Genomic DNA, 19,245 nt, shown 5'->3' on the forward strand with positions numbered 1-19,245 from the left:
CTGCTTATTTCTTTCAACTGTAATCATTAATTAAGAGAACTCCACTGAAATGCAGTGAAATATTCTTAAGAATTTTCTCCTGTGTGTTGTAACTGTTGTTAGATCATAAGCTCCATTGATTTAATCAGTCTTCCTGCTAAATTTTTTTTCTTAAGGAATTTTTGAAGAAGTTTGTCCATAGAAAATCAATTTCTGTGGCCATTGCAGCTGAGAGTCATGATTACCTTGTTTCTACTGTATGGATTGCTTGTTGAGAGGTATAGGCTCATGGTAGAATTTCAGGCCTCAGTTTTTCATACTTGCAAAAAGGAGGCAGTTATTCTTTTTTTTTTTTTAAAAAATTTTTGGCTGTGTTGGGTCTTCATTGCTGCACGTGGGCTTTCTCTAGTTGCAATGGGCAGGGTCTACTCTTCGTTGCGGTGCACAGGCTTCTCATTGCGGTGGCTTCTCTTGTTGCAGAGCACAGGCTCTAGGCACGTGGGCTTCAGTAGTTGTGGCACACGTGCTCAGTAGTTGTGGCACACGGGCTTAATTGCTCCGCAGCATGTGGTATCTTCCTGGACCAGGGATTGAACCCGTGTCCCCTGAATTGGCAGGCGGATTCTTAACCACTGCGCCACCAGGGAAGTCCCGAGGCAGTAATTCTTGCATCTCATCTTGCCTAGAAGTGTTTTATGCACAATAGAACACATATTTTTATGAAATCCTTTGGGTTTCCCTGATGGAGTGAGTTTGACATTGGCAAGACAGTGTTATGATTGCTATCAATGTTCAAAGACCACTTTTCTTTCTTGTGGTCAACCTCATAAAGCCATGAGTATGGCCAAACAGCTGTTATCTCTTATCCTTCCTAGTGCTTTGTGTTAAGATCTGTTTAAGCCTGTGCGTCTTTTTTTTTCTTTCCTTTTTTGGTGGGTGGGGTGGTCAAGAGAGGTTTTCAGAATTGAAGGAATTTCTTTACTTTCTTTTCCCTCTTGTGATCACAGAATAGCTGTGCTAAGCCTTCATGCTTGAGCAGAACTCCGGCATAGATAAAGTATATGTTTGCCCCTCATCAGCTGGGCTGAATGTCTGTGTTGTACTGCAGTGATTATAGCTACAGTCACATTTTCTGATTGCTGGCATTTCTATGAGCTACCCTTCGATAAAAAAATCTCTGTTTGTCCTGAACCGATAACCACAGATGGGCTATTCAACCATCTTTATTACTTCTTTCTCCTCCAGGTCCTCATGAACATGGAAGGCATAAAAGTCCGTGAAATGCAGATTTTTGACTACAGGAAAAAAATCGCTGAATCAGAGACTAAATTAAAACAGCAACAGAACCTGTATGAAGCTGTGCGGTCAGACAGGAATCTGTATAGCAAAAATCTGGTTGAAGCTCAGGTAAAGAATATATTTATGTCTTTACATTTTGATTCTTCCTCATCCTGGGTTTAAAGCAGTTTCTATTATCCTAATGGCAGGATTTTAAATAGATCCAGAAAGAAATATCGTGGAATTCACCTGAAAGAGAAGATCAGTTTATGCAGAACTGTCAGATTGTTTGAAATGGAAATAACAAAACTTGATTGGATGTGAAGATCATGGTGCTGGTTTTAATTATTATGTAGAATTGCCATTCTCCTCTTTCTAATTTTTAAAACTGCTAATAGCTACCATGACTCAGAGGGGAACAGTATACCCTTGTCATTTAATTGCAGAGCTTTGCTTTGTAATCTTTGAGTTAAAAATGCTTGTTGTGATTCCAATTCCTCTCTTGTACAGTGAAGAATAAAGTAAGTGTGTGTGTGTGTGTGTGTGTGTGTGTGTGTATGTGTGTGTGACATATTCATTATGTATACTTTATCTCATGAGAATATTTGGAGAGTTAATGCTATAAAGTACTTTGAGGTTGATGGGCACAAGATACAAAGGAATAGCCCAGTTGAGACCATTGTTTTGAGTGAGTCTCCCTTAAAAGCTCTTGAATGTGTTTTGAACTTCCATAGGCATGGTGATGTCTGTTTAATTCACTTTCAAACATTTCTCCTTTTATTCTGTTAGGATGAAATAACGGAAATGAATAGAAAATTAAAGATTATGACTCATCAGGTAGATCAATTGAAAGAAGAAATCTCAGCCAAGGAGTCAGCACTTGTGAAGCTACATCTGGAACAGCAGCACATAGAAAAGGAGAAGGAGACGTTGAAGGTACAGACCTTATAATAAAAGCAGTGAACCAATAGTCAATCTATTAGACCTATTGGGGCCAGGCTCCATGCTCATGGAGGGGAGTAAGGGGGCAGGAAGAACAACCAAAGCACCTGGAGGATGACCTCCACCACCTCCAGGTCAGTCTTCCCTACTGAGAAGTGCTCTCAGGTAGAATGGGGAGGGGCCGGTGGAGATGCAGAGCACCTAGCTTACCTGTGATGGCTATCATGGCATCAGTGCAAGAGCACTTAGCAGGTCCCAGGAAGTCCTGGAACTTTCAGGCTGACCACAATCTCTTTGCATTTACAACCCAAGTCCAACACTTTGCCTGTACTCAACCCTCCCAGACTCCTCCCTGGGGCTTCTATAAGGCAGTGCTGGCAGGACCCTTTGTCCCTCTGTCCTAATCCTTGTTTACTTCATGTGCATGTGCCTTTGCTGCCTTCAGCATCATTAACTACCAGGTGTCAAGCCTTGTCCTCACTTGATTTGCCCTCAACTAGGTTCATTGTTCACCTTACTTCTGTGAATCTAAAGAACTTTGCATCCACTCCTCTAGGGAATCACCTTTGTCTTCACACATATTGCTAAGATATATACTTTTAAATCTACTAATTTAGAACATTCTATGTCTACTAATATAATATAAAGACTCTTCCCCAAAATACATGCCAAATAATTATACCATATCAAATCCTTGATCTAAATGTTTTACTGTACACATTCACTAAACCTAATGTATTTTCCTTTTCCTATCCAATCCAGTAGATTTCCCTTCTAATCCATTTGACCGAAGAATTAAAAAAGGAACTTCTAAGAGAATGATGCCACTTTTATTTTTTGCATATGTTTATGAGCCACTTGCAGGAACTTTCTACAAACAATGAGACTGGTTACCTCGGTTTCTGCATATAGTTAACTTCAGAGATAGTTCCTATCTTGAAAACATGTATCTCGTGTTGGACAGGTTTAATGCCAAATTTTCTTGATTCCATGATGCCGTAGATTGACCTATGCACTCTCAGTTTAATAATAGGTTTTGTCAACTTAATGATAGGTCTTCATGGAAACAGGACTACTACATTAAATTAAGATACATGAGGTTTGAGAAAGATTAAAATGTAACAAAAGTGCCTTTACAACAGAGATATGGTAATTGATTTATTTACCTAAAACTGTCATCTCCCCATTCTAGCTCATGACAGAAAAAAACAGAAAATTCTGTACTAAAGTTTATTTACGTATAAAGAAACATAAATATATTTTCTAAAATTGGAAAATATCCTTTGTCTTTGTTCTTATTTTCCTTGTTTGAAAACAGTTTTATAGAAGGTAGTATGTTTCTATACCACCCTGGAGTCTATAGTGGGATGGTGTTTATTTATTATGGGCTGAATCAGAAGAATCTTATTGTAAGTGTTGCTTCACCCATGGCCTCATGGACCCACGTTAGCAAGGCTTCAGTGTAACTTGACTTGGTACATCATCTCTTCCTTTCAGAGGATGACATTGATCCTCATCTCTTACTTTCCCAAGTAATGCTCTTTTCAAAAGATTAACTATTGCTGCATAATGGGGTCCAAGGTAGACAAAATCTTGCTTTAGAATAAGTAATGTCCTATGCAAAAAAGCAATTACTCCTGATTCCTTAGTTTGACTTTGGTTAATATTGGTTTCAACTACACCCTCCATCATTAGACATATACACACATAGCTCCAAAGAAGCATCATAATAAAATAAAGGATAATAGGGTCCTGTTTTTTGGTCCTGGGCCAGCAGAGTTGGCAGCTGGTGAATAAGAGAGATGATTAAAGGGCTTCTGCTCTAGAGAGTCTGCTCTAAATGAGGAATCCTAGGTCTGGATAGCTTTGGGTCATCGATTATAGGAAGATGGTTGCTTTGGACTTACTGTGAAACTAGGATGCCTTTTCCTTGGGTTTTCCCATTAAGGCAAGAATTAGGAACAGAAAAACGCTGCCTCCTTGATTTATTATTTGAGGTTATCCAAGGGGAACTTGCAATGGTGCTTTGACTGGATAATTTTGGCCTATCATTAAGCCCGTTTGACATTCTTTAGAAAAATGTGACAGCTTGAATGTTGAGTTTCATTTAGCCTCTTGACTTTTTTAGCCTCAAAGATGAATCACGTTTACAGAGGTCTCTGGATTTCATGCATCTGAGGTTCGCGAACCAAAACCCTGGAGGGGAGGGCAGATTTTCTAGTAACTTTGCTCCATGCGAGACATGTAGTTTATTGTTAGGAGTTCTACAAAGCTATGTGGCTACATAACCCCTCCCGGAAGGGCAAGCCCTAGCCTGTTTGCTAGAGACCATGAGATGCCTTTTGACAGGACGGCCCAGTTTACTACTTCTCCAACTCGACAGACAAACAGCTCGTCCGTAATAGGTCATCCCCATCCTCATTCATCCCCCTCAAAAGAAAAGTCTTGCTTCTTCCATGTTTCTCTTTCTTTTTCAGTTGCTACCAGGCTCTCCTGACTCCTCAGGATTCTAGACATTGTCAGCACATGATGGTTATGACAGAACGTCAGTAGATCTTTGTAGACGCTGCTGCGTCTGCATTCATCTGCCCATTGTATCCCCGTCTTGTTTCATCAGCACTAAAGGGGCCGGCTCATGTGGAGTGTCTGCCTTCCAGTCCTAACAAGCTCTCGATTCTGTTTGTCACCTCCCAATCATCCCACATCAATCTGACAGCACTTTGACTCTTGGTGAATAATTCAGCAGCAAATTCTCTATGTCCAGAGCTCAGCATCACATTAGCAACTGGCTTCAGGGCACCATATCCTTGTACTTAGTCGACTGTCTAGAGTGACATGGATGGGAACTGTTGGAGGGGAGTGGGGGAGACAGAGAGAAAGCCTAATTATTCTCATGGCTAGAAGACTTTAGGTGGTCCTATTTGTTCTGCTAGAAATAAACAGATGGTTTCTGTGAAACCCACTGAATGCTGGGATCCTGTATGAATGGGTGAAACTCCCTCAAGTGTGATTCTTGAGATATGACTTACGCCTGCAGCAAGATTGGATGATATATATTCTGTAAACACCTGTCACAAAACTGTAAAATTGTAGAGGCAGTGACTAAAGAGTGTGTCCTGCCATTGTATTACAGCTTCATACCTTGGGTCCCACCTAGAACATTACTTGATGAGCTTTTGTGCACAGTAGTTGTTACCATCTTTCCTGGATGAGACAGCTCATATTTACAGCTGCTAAATGCATTAGACCTAAGGTATTTTGTTGATGTTAACATTTGCTGCCAACGTCTAATGGCACATCTTGTTTACAGCCCATAAATTTATGACATAAGGAGACCACTCAGAATTTTGATATATTATGAAAAAAAACACCCAGCAATGCCAAACACATGAATGGTTTTACATTTCAGACAGATACTTTTACACACCATTGATTGCATTTTAATATAACAGCCATTTCATTTTGTTCTGCTGATGGATTCTGATCAGCTCTCAGCACTTAGGAACAGGGAAGTGAATGTCACACATCTGGGAAAATAAAAGTTTTATTAAAGAAAGCATGAGCCAAACGGGTATTTTATTGCTGTCTTTGCTGTCACCTTAAATGATTATAGAAGTAGAAAGGCTGGTTCTTCACTCTCTTTCCTAACAGGCAATCCTCCAAAGTGGTAAATACTAGACCAGATCTTTTCTCACTAAGTATTTCCTTTTGCTTATCCCTGGACCAAAATATATTTCATGAATGAACAAACAAAACGTCATAAAGGAAACTCTGGGTTTTATAGTAGCTAGCTGCATTTAGTTTGTGACATTACAGGTCTTTTGCTAGGTGCATGGTATCTTGTACTGTTTGGATAAGTTTGAGCTATGGAATTAATGACTCTTGGTCTTCATGGATTAGAGGCAGGCTGCAACTAGAGTTGGGTTGGTTCGCAGGCACTCACTTGGCAAATATTCGGTTTTCTATCATCCCAATGACATTTCTGGGTGGCTGGAGGTGGGGGACCCAATACTTTCTTGAAGGAGAAAATTATTACTTTTTCATTTTCACTTGTTGACCTGCAGGCCATTGAAAAGTTGGAGCCTTTTTTTTTTTTTTATAATTTATTTATTTGGCTGTGCCAGGTCTTAGTTGCGGCACACGGGATCTTTTAGTTATGGCATGTGAGATCTTTAGTTGCAGCATGCAAACTCTTAGTTGCGGCATGTGGGATCTAGTTCCCAGACCAGGGATTGAGCCCAGATCCCTTGCATTGGGAGCGTGGAGTCTTAGCCACTGGACCACCAGGGAAGTCCAAAAAGTTGGAGCCTTAATATTGTCTTGTCCTCTCCCTTGTGATTTCAGGCATGGGTGAAAGCAGAATTCTTCCTGCATTTTTCCTTCTTGTGTTGACCTGGTTGTGATACCACCTGTCCTTCCTGTATGGGCTTGGAAGCTCTCGAAGACATATTCTTCTTTCCTTTAATATGATTAACTTTATGGCTCCCCATTGCATACTGTCCACAGTACATGGCATACAGGGCCCCTCTCAGGTTAGCTCAGCTGTTTTACCAGCCTTACCTCCTGCTATTCCCTACCTCATACTCTAACTCAGCCACACTGGATACTCTGCTGTCTGGTCAACACACCAGGTACTTTATAGTTTGCATGCCTTTGTTCACACAAGCCTGACCATTGACTGCTCTCTCCCCAGCACATAACCTCTCCATTTTAGAAATAACTGTCAACTGCCAAAGCCCTGACTGATTTTTCCTTCTAAACCCCAAGAAGAAATAGGAACTCTTTCCTGTTCTCCCATGTCCTTCTTCACACAGCAGAGAGCATTTCCACACTGTAGTGTAGTTGGTTATATTTGTCATCTTCGATGGGTGGTGAATCCCTCACGTCTTACTCATTTTCTGTATTTGAATTGGAACTATTGTGTGGTGATAGCAAAGGGGGCAAAAGCTTTGGAATCAAAAGATCTAGGATGGAATTTCAACTCTGCTACTTATTAGCTGTGTGACCTTTGTCAAGTTGATTTGCTTTTCTTTGTCTCTGTAATTGCATTTGTGAAATTGGGATAAGAGTACTGAGGCAAAATACCTAATATCATGCCAGGGATATTGTGAGCCACAAATATACTTGTGGAATTGAAGCAAATGTGTCCTTTGATGAGGGGAATTTTCCTTCTGAAAATTAACTAGTTCATAGCATGCTTTCCCCATCACTCTTAGGATTTCCATGTAGCCTCAGGAGCCTCAAGATCTGAGTTCTCCCAGGAAGCCTTGCTAACAACTGCAGTCCTCTGGCCTCCTGTAGCATCAATTCACTGTCTGTGTGATAATAAAGATCCTGGAACATTATTGCCTGGACTTGTTAATATTTGCATAATACTTAAATATCTTATCTTCTCATCTAGATTGTAATCGTCTTAAGAGTAGGATCTATATGTCTTTTTATACTATAACATCTCTTCTGTTCCATCAAGATGTTTTATATGATAGACCCTTGGTTGCTATCTTTATTAATTTAAGTGTTGCTTGTAATAGGCTTTATCTCTGCAGTTGATATGCTGGTGGTGTTAGGACCGTTATAGGAGCTGGTACATACAGAGCTGCCCTCACCCAACCCCCCACCATGCTGCTCCCCACATCCTTCTCTGCACTATTTGTGAATTTTCCCCATGTTTAGCTGGTAAGAGAACTGCTGCTGAATACCAATGAGGTCCCTGCTATACTTATATAGAAAAATGATGGAAAATCCCTTCAAGGGCACAACTCATAGAATAAAACATGATCACCTTAATGTGCACTGTTGTTTCTTTACAGGCTGTGTGTGTGTGTGTGTGTGTGTGTGTGTGTGTGTGAAGCTTGCTTTGCTTGTGAGGATGATCAAACCATGCTAAATGAAACATCACAGGGAAGTATAAGAAGCACACTGTCTATCTAAATCTGGGCCCTGCCGTCCTGGTTTGTGCTGTTACAGAGCGAAATTGGTCTTTCACTCTTTGTCAGGCTGAGCTGCAGAAGCTGAGACAACAAGTGCTGGAGACCAAACACTTCATTGAAAAGCAGGAAGCCGAAGAGAGAAAACTCCTGCGAATCATTGCCGAGGCTGATGGGGAGAGGCTGAGACAGAAGAAGGAGTTAGACCAGGTAAGAATATCTCCTCACCAGACCTGCAGACCTTATCAGCAGACACAACTGTTTGATGCGGCTCTTCACAAAGCCTCATTCTTTTCTAAGCTCTTCTCTTCAGTCTATCAGAAGAACAGCCCCAGAGGCCCACCTTCTGTTGATTAATTATGAAATATTCATTCACTTACTCAGCTCCTATTTATGAGCACTTACTATGTGTCAGCCACTCCTCTAGGCTCTGGGGAATACACTGACCAACAAGAAAATAAGGTCCCTGTCCTCAGGGAGATTACATTCCAGCATAATATAATTGCTTGTGTATAACTACAATGAATAATTACATAATTTGGGGGTTAGAAACTTAAATGCTTTCAGAGATCTGGCAGGTTAAAAAAAGGAGACATTGGCTAATGCAAGACAGTAAGGAATAGTAGAACTTGGCAAGAGTTAGCTCACCCTAAAGGCATTCAAATTTACACACTTATAATGTGTTGGAGAAAACCAACCAAGCAAACATGCATGGGCCAAGGATTATTGTATTATTATTATTATGGATTATTTGTTGTACTCTTTCCAACAAGGCTGCCAACTCTCATGGGAGGAGTCCAGTGTTGGTTGTCTAGCAGGCTATTTCCAGGGCCTCACCCACTGGGTGCCTAGCACATGTGGCCATTGGATGGGTGTTCATTGACAGACTGAATGCTGCTGCCATGATGAAATGTGGGACTTTTTGTCCCCTGGTGGCCGTGCCCTTCCCTACCTTTCTAGGTCATCAGCGAGAGAGATATTCTTGGGTCACAGCTAGTCCGGCGCAATGATGAGTTGGCTTTGCTCTACGAGAAGATCAAGATCCAGCAGTCCGTGCTGAATAAAGGCGAGAGCCAGTACAACCAGAGGTTGGAGGACATGAGAATCCTCAAACTTGAGATCAAGAAGCTTCGCTGGGAAAAGGGGATTCTTGCCAGGAGTGTGGCTAATGTTGACGAACTCAGGTAATAGAAGACCTCCTGGGAGCTGAGCACACGGCACTCTGTGGGGAGCTCCTGAAATGACCTTGTGTTCCTCCTGTTGTTCATTGAAGGTCTTTATCAAGTTGCATAAAATAATTTTTTTTATGTTGAAATGATTAGCAGATAATGAAAACAACTTTTCCATAATCCAGAATCTATATCGTGCCCATTCTATGTCATAAAAAATGAACTGGTTTCCTTTCAGGGGAACATAAGCAAGTGCAAAAGGACTTTTTGAAAACTTTATTCTGGATTTAGAAAAAGAAATTTCAAGTCAAATCATAACCACAAACTAGTTACAACTCAGAAAAAAATTCCCCCAGTGAGCTTTTTAGAATTTCTTTAATAAGGCAGTATGCAAGAAATGGAGCATCAATATTTAAATTGAATCCTGGTAACGTCTGCACGTCTTTTTCTTGGAATTACATGCAGAATGAAAAGAGGGGAAAAATTTAATTTTACACTGTTTGAAAACTGTGTTTCCTTAGAAGGCGGCCAGTTTTTACATCTCAATCTTGATTTATCTTCTGCAGCTTTCATTTGAGCTTAGTGTGCCTTCTCTTTGCTTTAAATCTTACATTATACAAGATCTACTTTCCCTTTGGGAAAACATCACCATATTTTATATAGGCAATTGCAGGAAACCACATAATAGGTCTGGTGTTTTCACAGTAGCTGTCTTAGTCTCCACAGACTTGTAGATGAACAGTATCCTTGGCCACCTTGGGACAAGGACACAGTTTGGATCTACTTCTTAAATTAATTGAATTAGATAGTTTTGATATTTAAATGCAGTGAATATGTTCAGGAATATCAAGGGAAGTTGCCACCATCTTGGATAGATCAATACTCTATTTTATCTTTTAAAGAGTTGCTCATATTTCAGACGATGAAAGTAGTACCGATACATTGTCGAAAACATGGGACATGCAGAAAAATTATGAAGACGCGATTAGAAAATCTCTCATAAGTTTACTATCCAGAGATGCTACCACTGACATTTTGGAGACAAATGGGTTCATTCTAAGTAGCTATTGAATGATCTCCAGGACCATCACTAAACTTGCCAGCCATGTGTTATTTTTATTATATACGCAAAGGACCGAATTCTACCCATTCTCAGTCAACATTGCTGGTTTGTTGATAATAGATTTTACCTTTCTTTATAATGGGAAGACAATAAAAATACTGGAGGCAAGCAGGCATGAATTCCAATCTCAGACTTCTCACCTACAAGCTGTGCGACCTTGGGCAAATCACTTATCTGAACTTAAGGCTTGCAGTTAAAATTAAACACGAAAAGGAACGTAATATGCCTAGCACAGAGTCTGGTACAAAAGAAGCCATCAATAATAGTAGCTAACTTGCCCTTCGCTACTGATGACACTCTAGAAAATCGTAGTGTTAAAAATATGGTTTTAATTCTAAGCAGCTTGAGCTCCCTGTTGAGTGAACATTATGCAGTTAATTCTAATGGTTTGTCTTGCTAATGAGGGGAAGTTGTATTATTGGTTTAAATGAAGCAATTAAGTAAAAGAGATGGCTTAGTATTAGTAATCTGCGCACACCGCAGCAGATGAGGACAGATAATAACATCCTCTTGCCCGTGTCAACGCGAGTAATTGCCTCTTCTCCACCTCCCAGCAGAGCTTCTCTTTCAATAGGGTGGCAGCCAGCTCACTGGATACTGTGGATGGCTCCAGCACGTTACCTATTAACTAGAGATTCCTACAGATTTTAGAAGTATGTTTGAGCCAGAGCTGGTTCTTCGGGACTTTTTCAGCCATCTGTGTAGTTGGCGGAACATGAGAGAAAAGATCACTTCTAATTTGGTGTTTTTCAATGCTGGCTGCACATTAGAATTACCAGCAGGACTTTAAAAATCTATGAAACCCAAGCTGCATGCTAGGCCAATTAAAGCAGAATCCCTTTGGGGGTTGGGTCCAGGCAAAGGTATGTTGTTAAAGTTCCCCAGGTGATTCCAGTATGCCATCAGGGTGGTGATGCACTGCCCTAATTGATGTCAGGTTCTCACCTGAGCCTCAGTCTCTTGCATTCAGGTGCCATACCTCATGGTGGAATGTGGCTTGTTTTCTTCTGCTACTGTAGGAGACATTTAGACACGTTGAACAATATATTGAAATCCTCATAATCTACCTCCTCCCTCTTCTTTCCGTATACTTCTAAAATTCCTTGGGTATCCAGAATCATAATTCTGAAGCTCTGGTACTTTTTTTTTTGGAAGCTAAAGCTGAAGTTTGCACTCTGCAAGAATTGATATCATCTTGCAGATGAGGAGGCTCGTCTCAGTGGTCCTGAAGTCTCTCTAATCCCAGCCTTTTGTGTAAGATACAGTGGGCACGTAAAGGATATTCAAATGGGCGCAGAACTTCTTTGCAAAAGAAAGTTTGTCTTATTCAGGCAGGAGCTTTTTCACACGCAAAGGGAATTCCTGAAGGAGAGGACAAGATGCCGAGCCCTGGAGGAGGAACTGGAGAACCCCATGAATGTGCACAGATGGAGAAAGCTCGAGGTAACATTCGGGGGAGCCTTCCTCCCACCCCCAAACCTCCTTCTAACCTGCTTGTCTTCTTACCTAAAGCACAATAAGAAGCATGGTTTTATTTAATGCTGTGCCATTGTCACCTAAAATCCAAGGCTAGATCAAATGTAAATTGGATTGTTCCAGATTTGGGTTTTGTTTTTAAAAGTCTTGGACAAAATCCTTTCTGCCTAAAGAAGACCCAGTGAAAGCTGTGAACTGGCCTCACCAATTGACATTGATTATTATTATTTTTTGTTGTTTAAGCAGTTTTTGGTCAACCAGCTATTTTGCGGTTGTTTGTCTTGGATGGTTAATTGCCTTCAGCTGCGCTGGCTACCAGCGTCTTCGCCATCTTTCAATTGGCCTTTGCACCCTTTTATTTCCCAAAGAAAATAGGGCTTTTGTGAACTTGCCCTCTTTTCAAAGAACTAGCATTGTGTTAGTCAAACTCCTTCTTTTTAGGATCTGGGAACACAGCCAAAGTCCCATTGGTAGGTGATGGATAATAAACCTTATATTTTATTTTATGACCTCCTGATAGACATTTCCACCAGCAGATAACAGTAACAGACAAGCTCTGCTTATTCAAGAAAAAGATGCCCATCTCCTTTAGTTGTACCCGGCAATCTGGGTGCCAAAAGGGGCTTTGACTCAGTGAACAATTAGGGTGTTGGGAGAATAGAAGTATGTGATATAAGAAAGAGCAGGGCAGGGGGGAAAAACAGCCAAGTAGGTTTTTGTTTTCCATTTTCACTTTTTCCTTTAAATGAAGAAAGCATTAAGGATAATGCATTATAAATTGTTATGTAAGCATGAGGCCTGAGTTTTAACGACATCCAGTCTTGCCAAGTGAATGTGTGCCAAATCTACTTCCAAAATATGGATATCGGTTGGCACTGCTTAGTATTTCTTAAGCAAAGTCATAGTCAATGGAATATCTCCCCCCACCTCTTTTGGACCCTCATTTATTCCTCTTCAAATGCCAAGAGTGGAGTAGCTTACTAAATAACAGTAACATGGATGAGTGGGGAAGTGGAGCTGAAATTAAATTAATTAATTTATTTTTGTGGTAGCTTTGATTGTTGCACTTTTTTTTTTTAATTGGAGTACAGTTGATTAACAATGTTGTGTTAGTTTCAGGTGTACAGCAAAGTGATTCAGTTATACATATACCGGTATCTATACTTTTTCTAAGGAGCTGAAAATTTTAAATTCATTTACTGTCACATTAGTTTATTCCATGTGTTTTCAAGCAGATCTTTAAAGTTTCCAATTCCATGTCAATGTCTATTTAAAAAATTAGAAAAGAGACTTTGGGAGGTAGTTGAAAATATTTAGCTGCTAGATTAATTCAGAATGTCAGTACAGTTGAAAGTAAAGCTTTGGTTCAACGTCTAGAGGACAAATTATCAATATATAACTGTAGATCTTATTTGAATTGTACACAGATAGCTATTGAAGGCGCATCAGAGCCTTACGGGTTGATAATGCCGTTTGAGAGCTAAATGCCATGGTCCTGTTCTGCTGCCAATTACTAGCAGATGTCCACATCCTAGAAACTTTCCCCATCATAGGCTGTAATGAATCTTCTTGTTGACAGTTACGAAAGGAGAATCCTGAAACCGAATGAATTAGGGAACCCTGTCTCATTCCTATGGAAACAGAAATGATGGTAGGGAAAACCTCAGAGCATAGTACTTAAGAAGCCCAGGCTTTGGAGCCAGGCATATCTGGGCTTGAATCCAGCTCTGACCTTTATCGGTGTGGGTAAATGACCTCCTCTGAGTCTCAGTTGCCTTATCTGTAAAAGGGGAAGATAATACTGTCTAGTAGGGCTGTCATGTGACTAAAATTTGATAATGTATGAAAAACACTTAGCATAGTGTCCAGATGGCGGCAGAGAACCAGGTATCTGGTCCAGGAGCTACCATTATTGCCGCTGTTGTTATTATTTCCCCTGGTGGAATAAACATACTCACTTTCCATTTATTGGCTAACTAGAGCCAAACATCAGTCTGTTTTGATGACTGTCTCATCTGTTGTACTTTTTATTTTTATTTTTTTGGTTCTAATTCTTTCTGTATTGGGTCTACATCTTTGCAATAGATTTTAACAGAACAATAATTATTTTACATAGGTGCTTTGAAACTGATAATTTCAGCTGCTTTATTTTGCTCCCCTTGAGTAGGCCAGTGACCCCAGTACCTTTGAGCTGATACAGAAAATTCATACCCTGCAGAAGCGTCTCATCAGCAAGACAGAAGAGGTGGTTGAAAAAGAGCTGCTCCTTCAGGTAGCATTTCCATTGTCTGTACTCATCGAACAAGTATATTTTCTTAGCACCATCATCTCCAGGACAATGTTTTCAGAATTTGTTATTTGGCAGTGTTGCATGCCCCATTTTTAACTGTAGATGGCAACAGGGACTCACACACAGAGAACAAACAATCTGATTAATTGGTCTTTTATGCTGCCATCACTGATATTTCAAGAATTCTAGAAAATTAAGTTCAAGGCTACACTTACTGCATTGGGTAATGTGAGCTCCCTGCTGCTCTGCAGTTTTATTCGTTAGATTCTTTTAAATACTTTTCTTCATATCATCATATAATGTGAAATGCCATGATTTTGACTTTGAAAACTAGCTTTCACATAGAGTGCAAATGTCCTCTTGAAGGTTTGTGAGAGTGAAATGGAAGGAAAGGTATCTTTTTGAGGATTTTATGCAGTAAGTTATTCTGGAGCAATTAACAATGGTAACAGCCTTGTGGGCCTGTATCTTTGCAAGTATCAGTTGTCACCACCATCATTTCCTTCATCACCATTATCATCATCGTGCCAGATACTGTGCTGGTGGCTTTATCTCCTTGTCTCAATTCCTCTTCACAGTTCTGGGGTTGGGGGTTGTCATCCCCAATCAGCAGATGAGGAAGATGAACCTCAGGAGTTTGGTGTCGATAAAGACTGTATGCTCTGGTGTTAGGTGGCCTGGTTTGGATGGAATCCTGCCTCTGCCAATCTGTAGCTGTGTGAGGTTAACTTCTCTGCACCTGAGGTTCTTGATCTGTATTATGGGACAATATAGAACCTATGAAAGGGGATGTTGTTGGGACATTAAGCGTGTGCAAGACTAATGGCTCAGGATCTCCATCTTTGACCTCATACCTTGTCCTATTTCGTGCACTCACACAGATGCTCCTGGGCTGCCTGGGTCCTAACTCCCCAGTTGTGGGGAGAGAGCTCCTATACTTTGCTCCTGGCCCATATCCCTGATTTCTGAGGGCACTCCAGTGTGGGGAAAGCCTGTGATTCTCCCCAGTAATAAAATTAACCAGCACTTGGTAGAGAATTCTAGAATATAAGGCTACTTGTCCCCAGTAGTGTAACCATTTAACTTCAGTAGCTCCCTACGAAACTGAGTAATTCAGTGAAAGGAAGAGCATGGCTTCACTCTACAGGCAGCACAGAAACTAGCATGTAATTGTGCTAAAAGAATTCATTTATCCCCCTTCATTTTAGCTGTCCTCAGTCACAGTCTCAGGTTTCATCACTCTCGTTCAATCCCCACACGGGGAAAGCATGACACCTCAATGTCCTCGGTCACCGTTTATCATGTACCAACAACAGTAGCTCCCTCTTTTGCCTGGGCCCTCCGTGTGGCTGGCCTCATGGAAGGTCTGTGTCTCTGTTCATTGTTTTCTCTACAGTCAATGAAATCTGAACATGGGATGTGTGTTGGATGACATTGAGAAATTAGTGTTGATTCTATAAGGTGTAGTAGGAGTGTTATGGTTATGTTTTGTAAAAAAAAGCCTTTTTATAAGAGAGATGTATTGAAGTATTTACAGATGAAATGATACATAGTCTGGGGTTTATTTTAGAATTTTCCAGCAAAGAAATGAAGAAAGGGGGAAGGGATCGGAGACACATGGTTATGGAGATGGAGGATGGACGAAATAAAATTGGCAAAATGTTAAAAATAAAAGGCATGTTGAAAGGAGGATTGAAAGAGCTTAGCATTATGCCTGGCAAATAAATGACCAATTATTCTTGTATTTCTAATTCCAAAGCCCATAATATTAACCATACACTGGGTTCATTCTGTTCTTTTTCTACCTGGTTAAGGTTGGTGCTCAGCTCATTAATGTTCAGCCTACTTTTCTAATATAACTAAGCATTTACAGGTACAAAATGTCCTTGAAAAACTTTCATTTCTTCCCGCAGGTTGTGAAATGTGGTATTTTCATTTTCAGCTAGTCCTAAATATTTTCTATTTTCAAAATTATTTCTATTTTGAGAGTAAGTCTTAAAAAATATCCACTGTTTCTCCTATGATAATTAAAAGTACAAATTTAAATTTCTAAAAATATAGTTATTTAAGTTATCTTTTAGTTATTGATTTCTCACTTTTTGCATTGTGATCTGTATTATACTGATTCTTTGGAATTCAGTGAGACTTGTTTTGTGACCAGCTAAATAGTCAGTTTTATTTATTTATTTTTTAACGAGCTTTTAGTTTTATTGATCTTTGCTATTGTTTTCTTTGTTTCTATTTCATTTATTTCTGCTCTGATCTTTATGATTTCTTTCCTTCTGCTAACGTTGGGTTTTGTTTGTTCTTCTTTCTCTAGTTCCTTTAGGTTTAAGGTTAGATTGTCTGAGATTTTTCTTGTTTCCTGAGGTAGGCTTGTATAGCTCTAAACTTCCCTCTTAGAACTGCTTTTGCTGCATCCCATAGGTTTTGGATCATGGTGTTTTCATTGTCATTTGTCTCGTATTTTTTGATTTCCTCTTTGATTTCTTCAGTGATCTCTTGGTTATTTAGTAATGTATTGTTTGGCCTCCATGTGTTTGTGTGTTTTACGTTTTTTTCCCTGTAATTGATTTCTAATCTTCATAGCACTGTGGTCAGAAAAGATGCTTGATATGATTTCAGTTTTCTTAAATTTACTGAGGCTTGATTTGTGACCCAGGATGTGACCTATCCTGGAGAATGTTCTGTGTGCACTTGAGAAGAAAGTGTAATCTGCTGTTTTCGGATGGAATGTTCTATAAATATCAATTAACTCTATCTGGTCTGTTGTCTCATTTAAAGCTTGTGTTCCTTTATTAATTTTCTGTTTGGATGATCTGTCCATTGGTGTAAGTGAGGTGTTAAGGTCCCCCAGTATTACTCTGTTACTGTGGATTTCCTCTTTTATAGCTGTTAGCAGTTGCCTTATGTATTGAGGTGCTCCTATGTTGGGCGCATATATATTTATAATTGTTATCTCTTCTTCTTGGATTGATCCCTTGATCATTATGTAGTGTCCTTCCTTGTCTCTTGTAACATTCTTTATTTTAAAGTCTATTTTATCTGATATGAGTATGGCTACTCCAGCTTTCTTTTGATTTCCATTTGCATGGAATATCTTTTTCCATCCCCTCACTTTCAGTCTGAATGTGTCCCTAGGTCTGAAGTGGGTCTCTTATAGACAGCATATAGATGGGTCTTGTTTTTGTATCCATTCAGCAAGCCTGTGTCTTTTGGTTGGAGCGTTTAATCCATTCACACTTAAGGTAATTATCTATATGTATGTTCCTATGACCATTTTCTTAATTGTTTTGGGTTTGTTTTTGTAGGTCCTTTTCTTCTCTTGTGTTTCCCACTTAGAGAAGTTCCTTTAGCATTTGTTGTAGAGCTGGTTTGGTGGTGCTGAATTCTCTTAGCTTTTGCTTGTCTGTAAAGCTTTTGATTTCTCCATCGAATCTGAATGAGATCCTTGCCGGGTAGAGTAATCTTGGTTGTAGGTTCTTCTCTTTCAACACTTTAAGTATATCATGCCACTCCCTTCTGGCTTGTAGAGTTTCTGCTGAGAAATCAGCTGTTAACCTTATGGGTTATTTTTCGTTTTTCCCTTGCTGCTTTCCATAATTTTTCTTTGTCTTTAATTTTTGCCAATTTGATTACTGTGTGTCTTGGCATGTTTCTCCTTGGGTTTATCCTGTATGGGACTCTCTGAGCTTCCTGGACTTGGGTGGCTATTTCCTTTCCCATGTTAGGGAAGTTTTTGACTATAATCTCTTCAAATATTTTCTCAGGTCCTTTCTCTCTCTCCTCCTTCTGGGACCTGTATCATGTGAATGTCGTTGTGTTTAATGTCCCAGAGGTCTCTTAGGCTGTCTTCATTTCTTTTCATTCTTTTTTCTTTATTCTGTTCCGCAGCAGTGAATTCCACCATTCTGTCTTCCGGGTCACTTATCCGTTCTTCTGCCTTAGTTATTCTGCTATTGATTCCTTCTAGTGTATTTTTCATTTCAGTTATTGTGTTGTTCATCTCTGTTTGTTTGTTCTTTAATTCTTCTAGGTCTTTGTTAAACATTTCCTGCATCTTCTCGATCTTTGCCTCCATTCATTTTCCGAGGTCCTGGATCATCTTCACTATCATTATTCTGAATTCTTTTTCTGGAAGGTTGCCTATCTCCACTTCATTTAGTTGTTTTTCTGGGGTTTTATCTTGTTCCTTCATCTGGTACATAGCCCTCTGCCTTTTCATCTTGTTTGTCTTTCTGTGAATGTGGTTTTTGTTCCACAGGCTGCAGAATTGTAGTTCTTCTTGCTTCTGCTGATAGTCAGTTTTTATAACCAATGCCTAGGTGCTTGAAAAAGATATGTATTCTCCAAATGTTCAAGATTCGAGAGTCTATATGATGTTCGTCAGACCAACCTTGTTAATTGCATTGTCCAAATCTATATCTTTCCTAATTTTTTTGTCTACCTAATTACAGAAAAAAAGTTTGGAGATTTGTCTGTTTTTCCTTGTAGTTTTTGGCCTTAAGTACATTTTAGATTATGTTCACAAGGTGAGTAAAAGGTTATAGTTAACATTTCTTCCTAGTGAATTGTTCCTTTAATATTATGCAAGAACCCTCCTTAATCCTTAATGCTTTTACTTATAAAATTGTGTGATATTCATATAGCTTTACCAGTTTTTTTTGCATCATTTTTCTGTACTTTTAAACTTTTGGTATCCTTATATTTCAGTGAGTCTCTTGTAATAAAAAAAACAAACCTAATCTGATATCTTTGTTCTTTGACTTGTGTGTTTAGTCTATTTATATTTATTGATAATTTTAGGGGTTTTTCTACTTCTTATTTTCTATTATTTACCCTGATTTTTTTTTTTTTTAATGCTCAAAAACAGTGTGTTCCTGCTTTCTGTTGGACTGAGTTTTCTTTATTCCCTGTTTTTCCTTCCACCACTCACTTCTCTCTCCTCATTACTCCCTTTTCTCCTTTTCCTGGTGTATTTATTTATTTTTGCTGAATAGTTACCACCGCTCAGTGTAATTCTGTCTCTCTCTGATTTCCTTAAAAATTTAACATGCATAG

The 19,245-nt window shown here is 39.5% G+C and overlaps 1 protein-coding gene across 1 annotated transcript in view; it reads left to right on the forward strand.

Annotated features, from left to right (window-relative positions):
• CFAP58 (cilia and flagella associated protein 58) overlaps positions 1 to 19,245 on the forward strand; it is a 110,515-nt gene that overhangs the window by 32,801 nt on the left and 58,469 nt on the right. The window contains exons 10-15 of the mRNA XM_007470461.1: positions 1,225 to 1,386; positions 2,047 to 2,193; positions 8,196 to 8,336; positions 9,087 to 9,310; positions 11,750 to 11,861; positions 14,062 to 14,166. Coding sequence (XP_007470523.1) covers positions 1,225 to 1,386; positions 2,047 to 2,193; positions 8,196 to 8,336; positions 9,087 to 9,310; positions 11,750 to 11,861; positions 14,062 to 14,166 — 891 coding nt within the window. The remainder of the gene's footprint in view (positions 1 to 1,224; positions 1,387 to 2,046; positions 2,194 to 8,195; positions 8,337 to 9,086; positions 9,311 to 11,749; positions 11,862 to 14,061; positions 14,167 to 19,245) is intronic.

This window comes from Lipotes vexillifer, unplaced genomic scaffold, assembly GCF_000442215.2.
Source record: "Lipotes vexillifer unplaced genomic scaffold, Lipotes_vexillifer_v1.1 scaffold916, whole genome shotgun sequence".
NCBI classification, from domain to species: domain Eukaryota; kingdom Metazoa; phylum Chordata; class Mammalia; order Artiodactyla; family Lipotidae; genus Lipotes; species Lipotes vexillifer.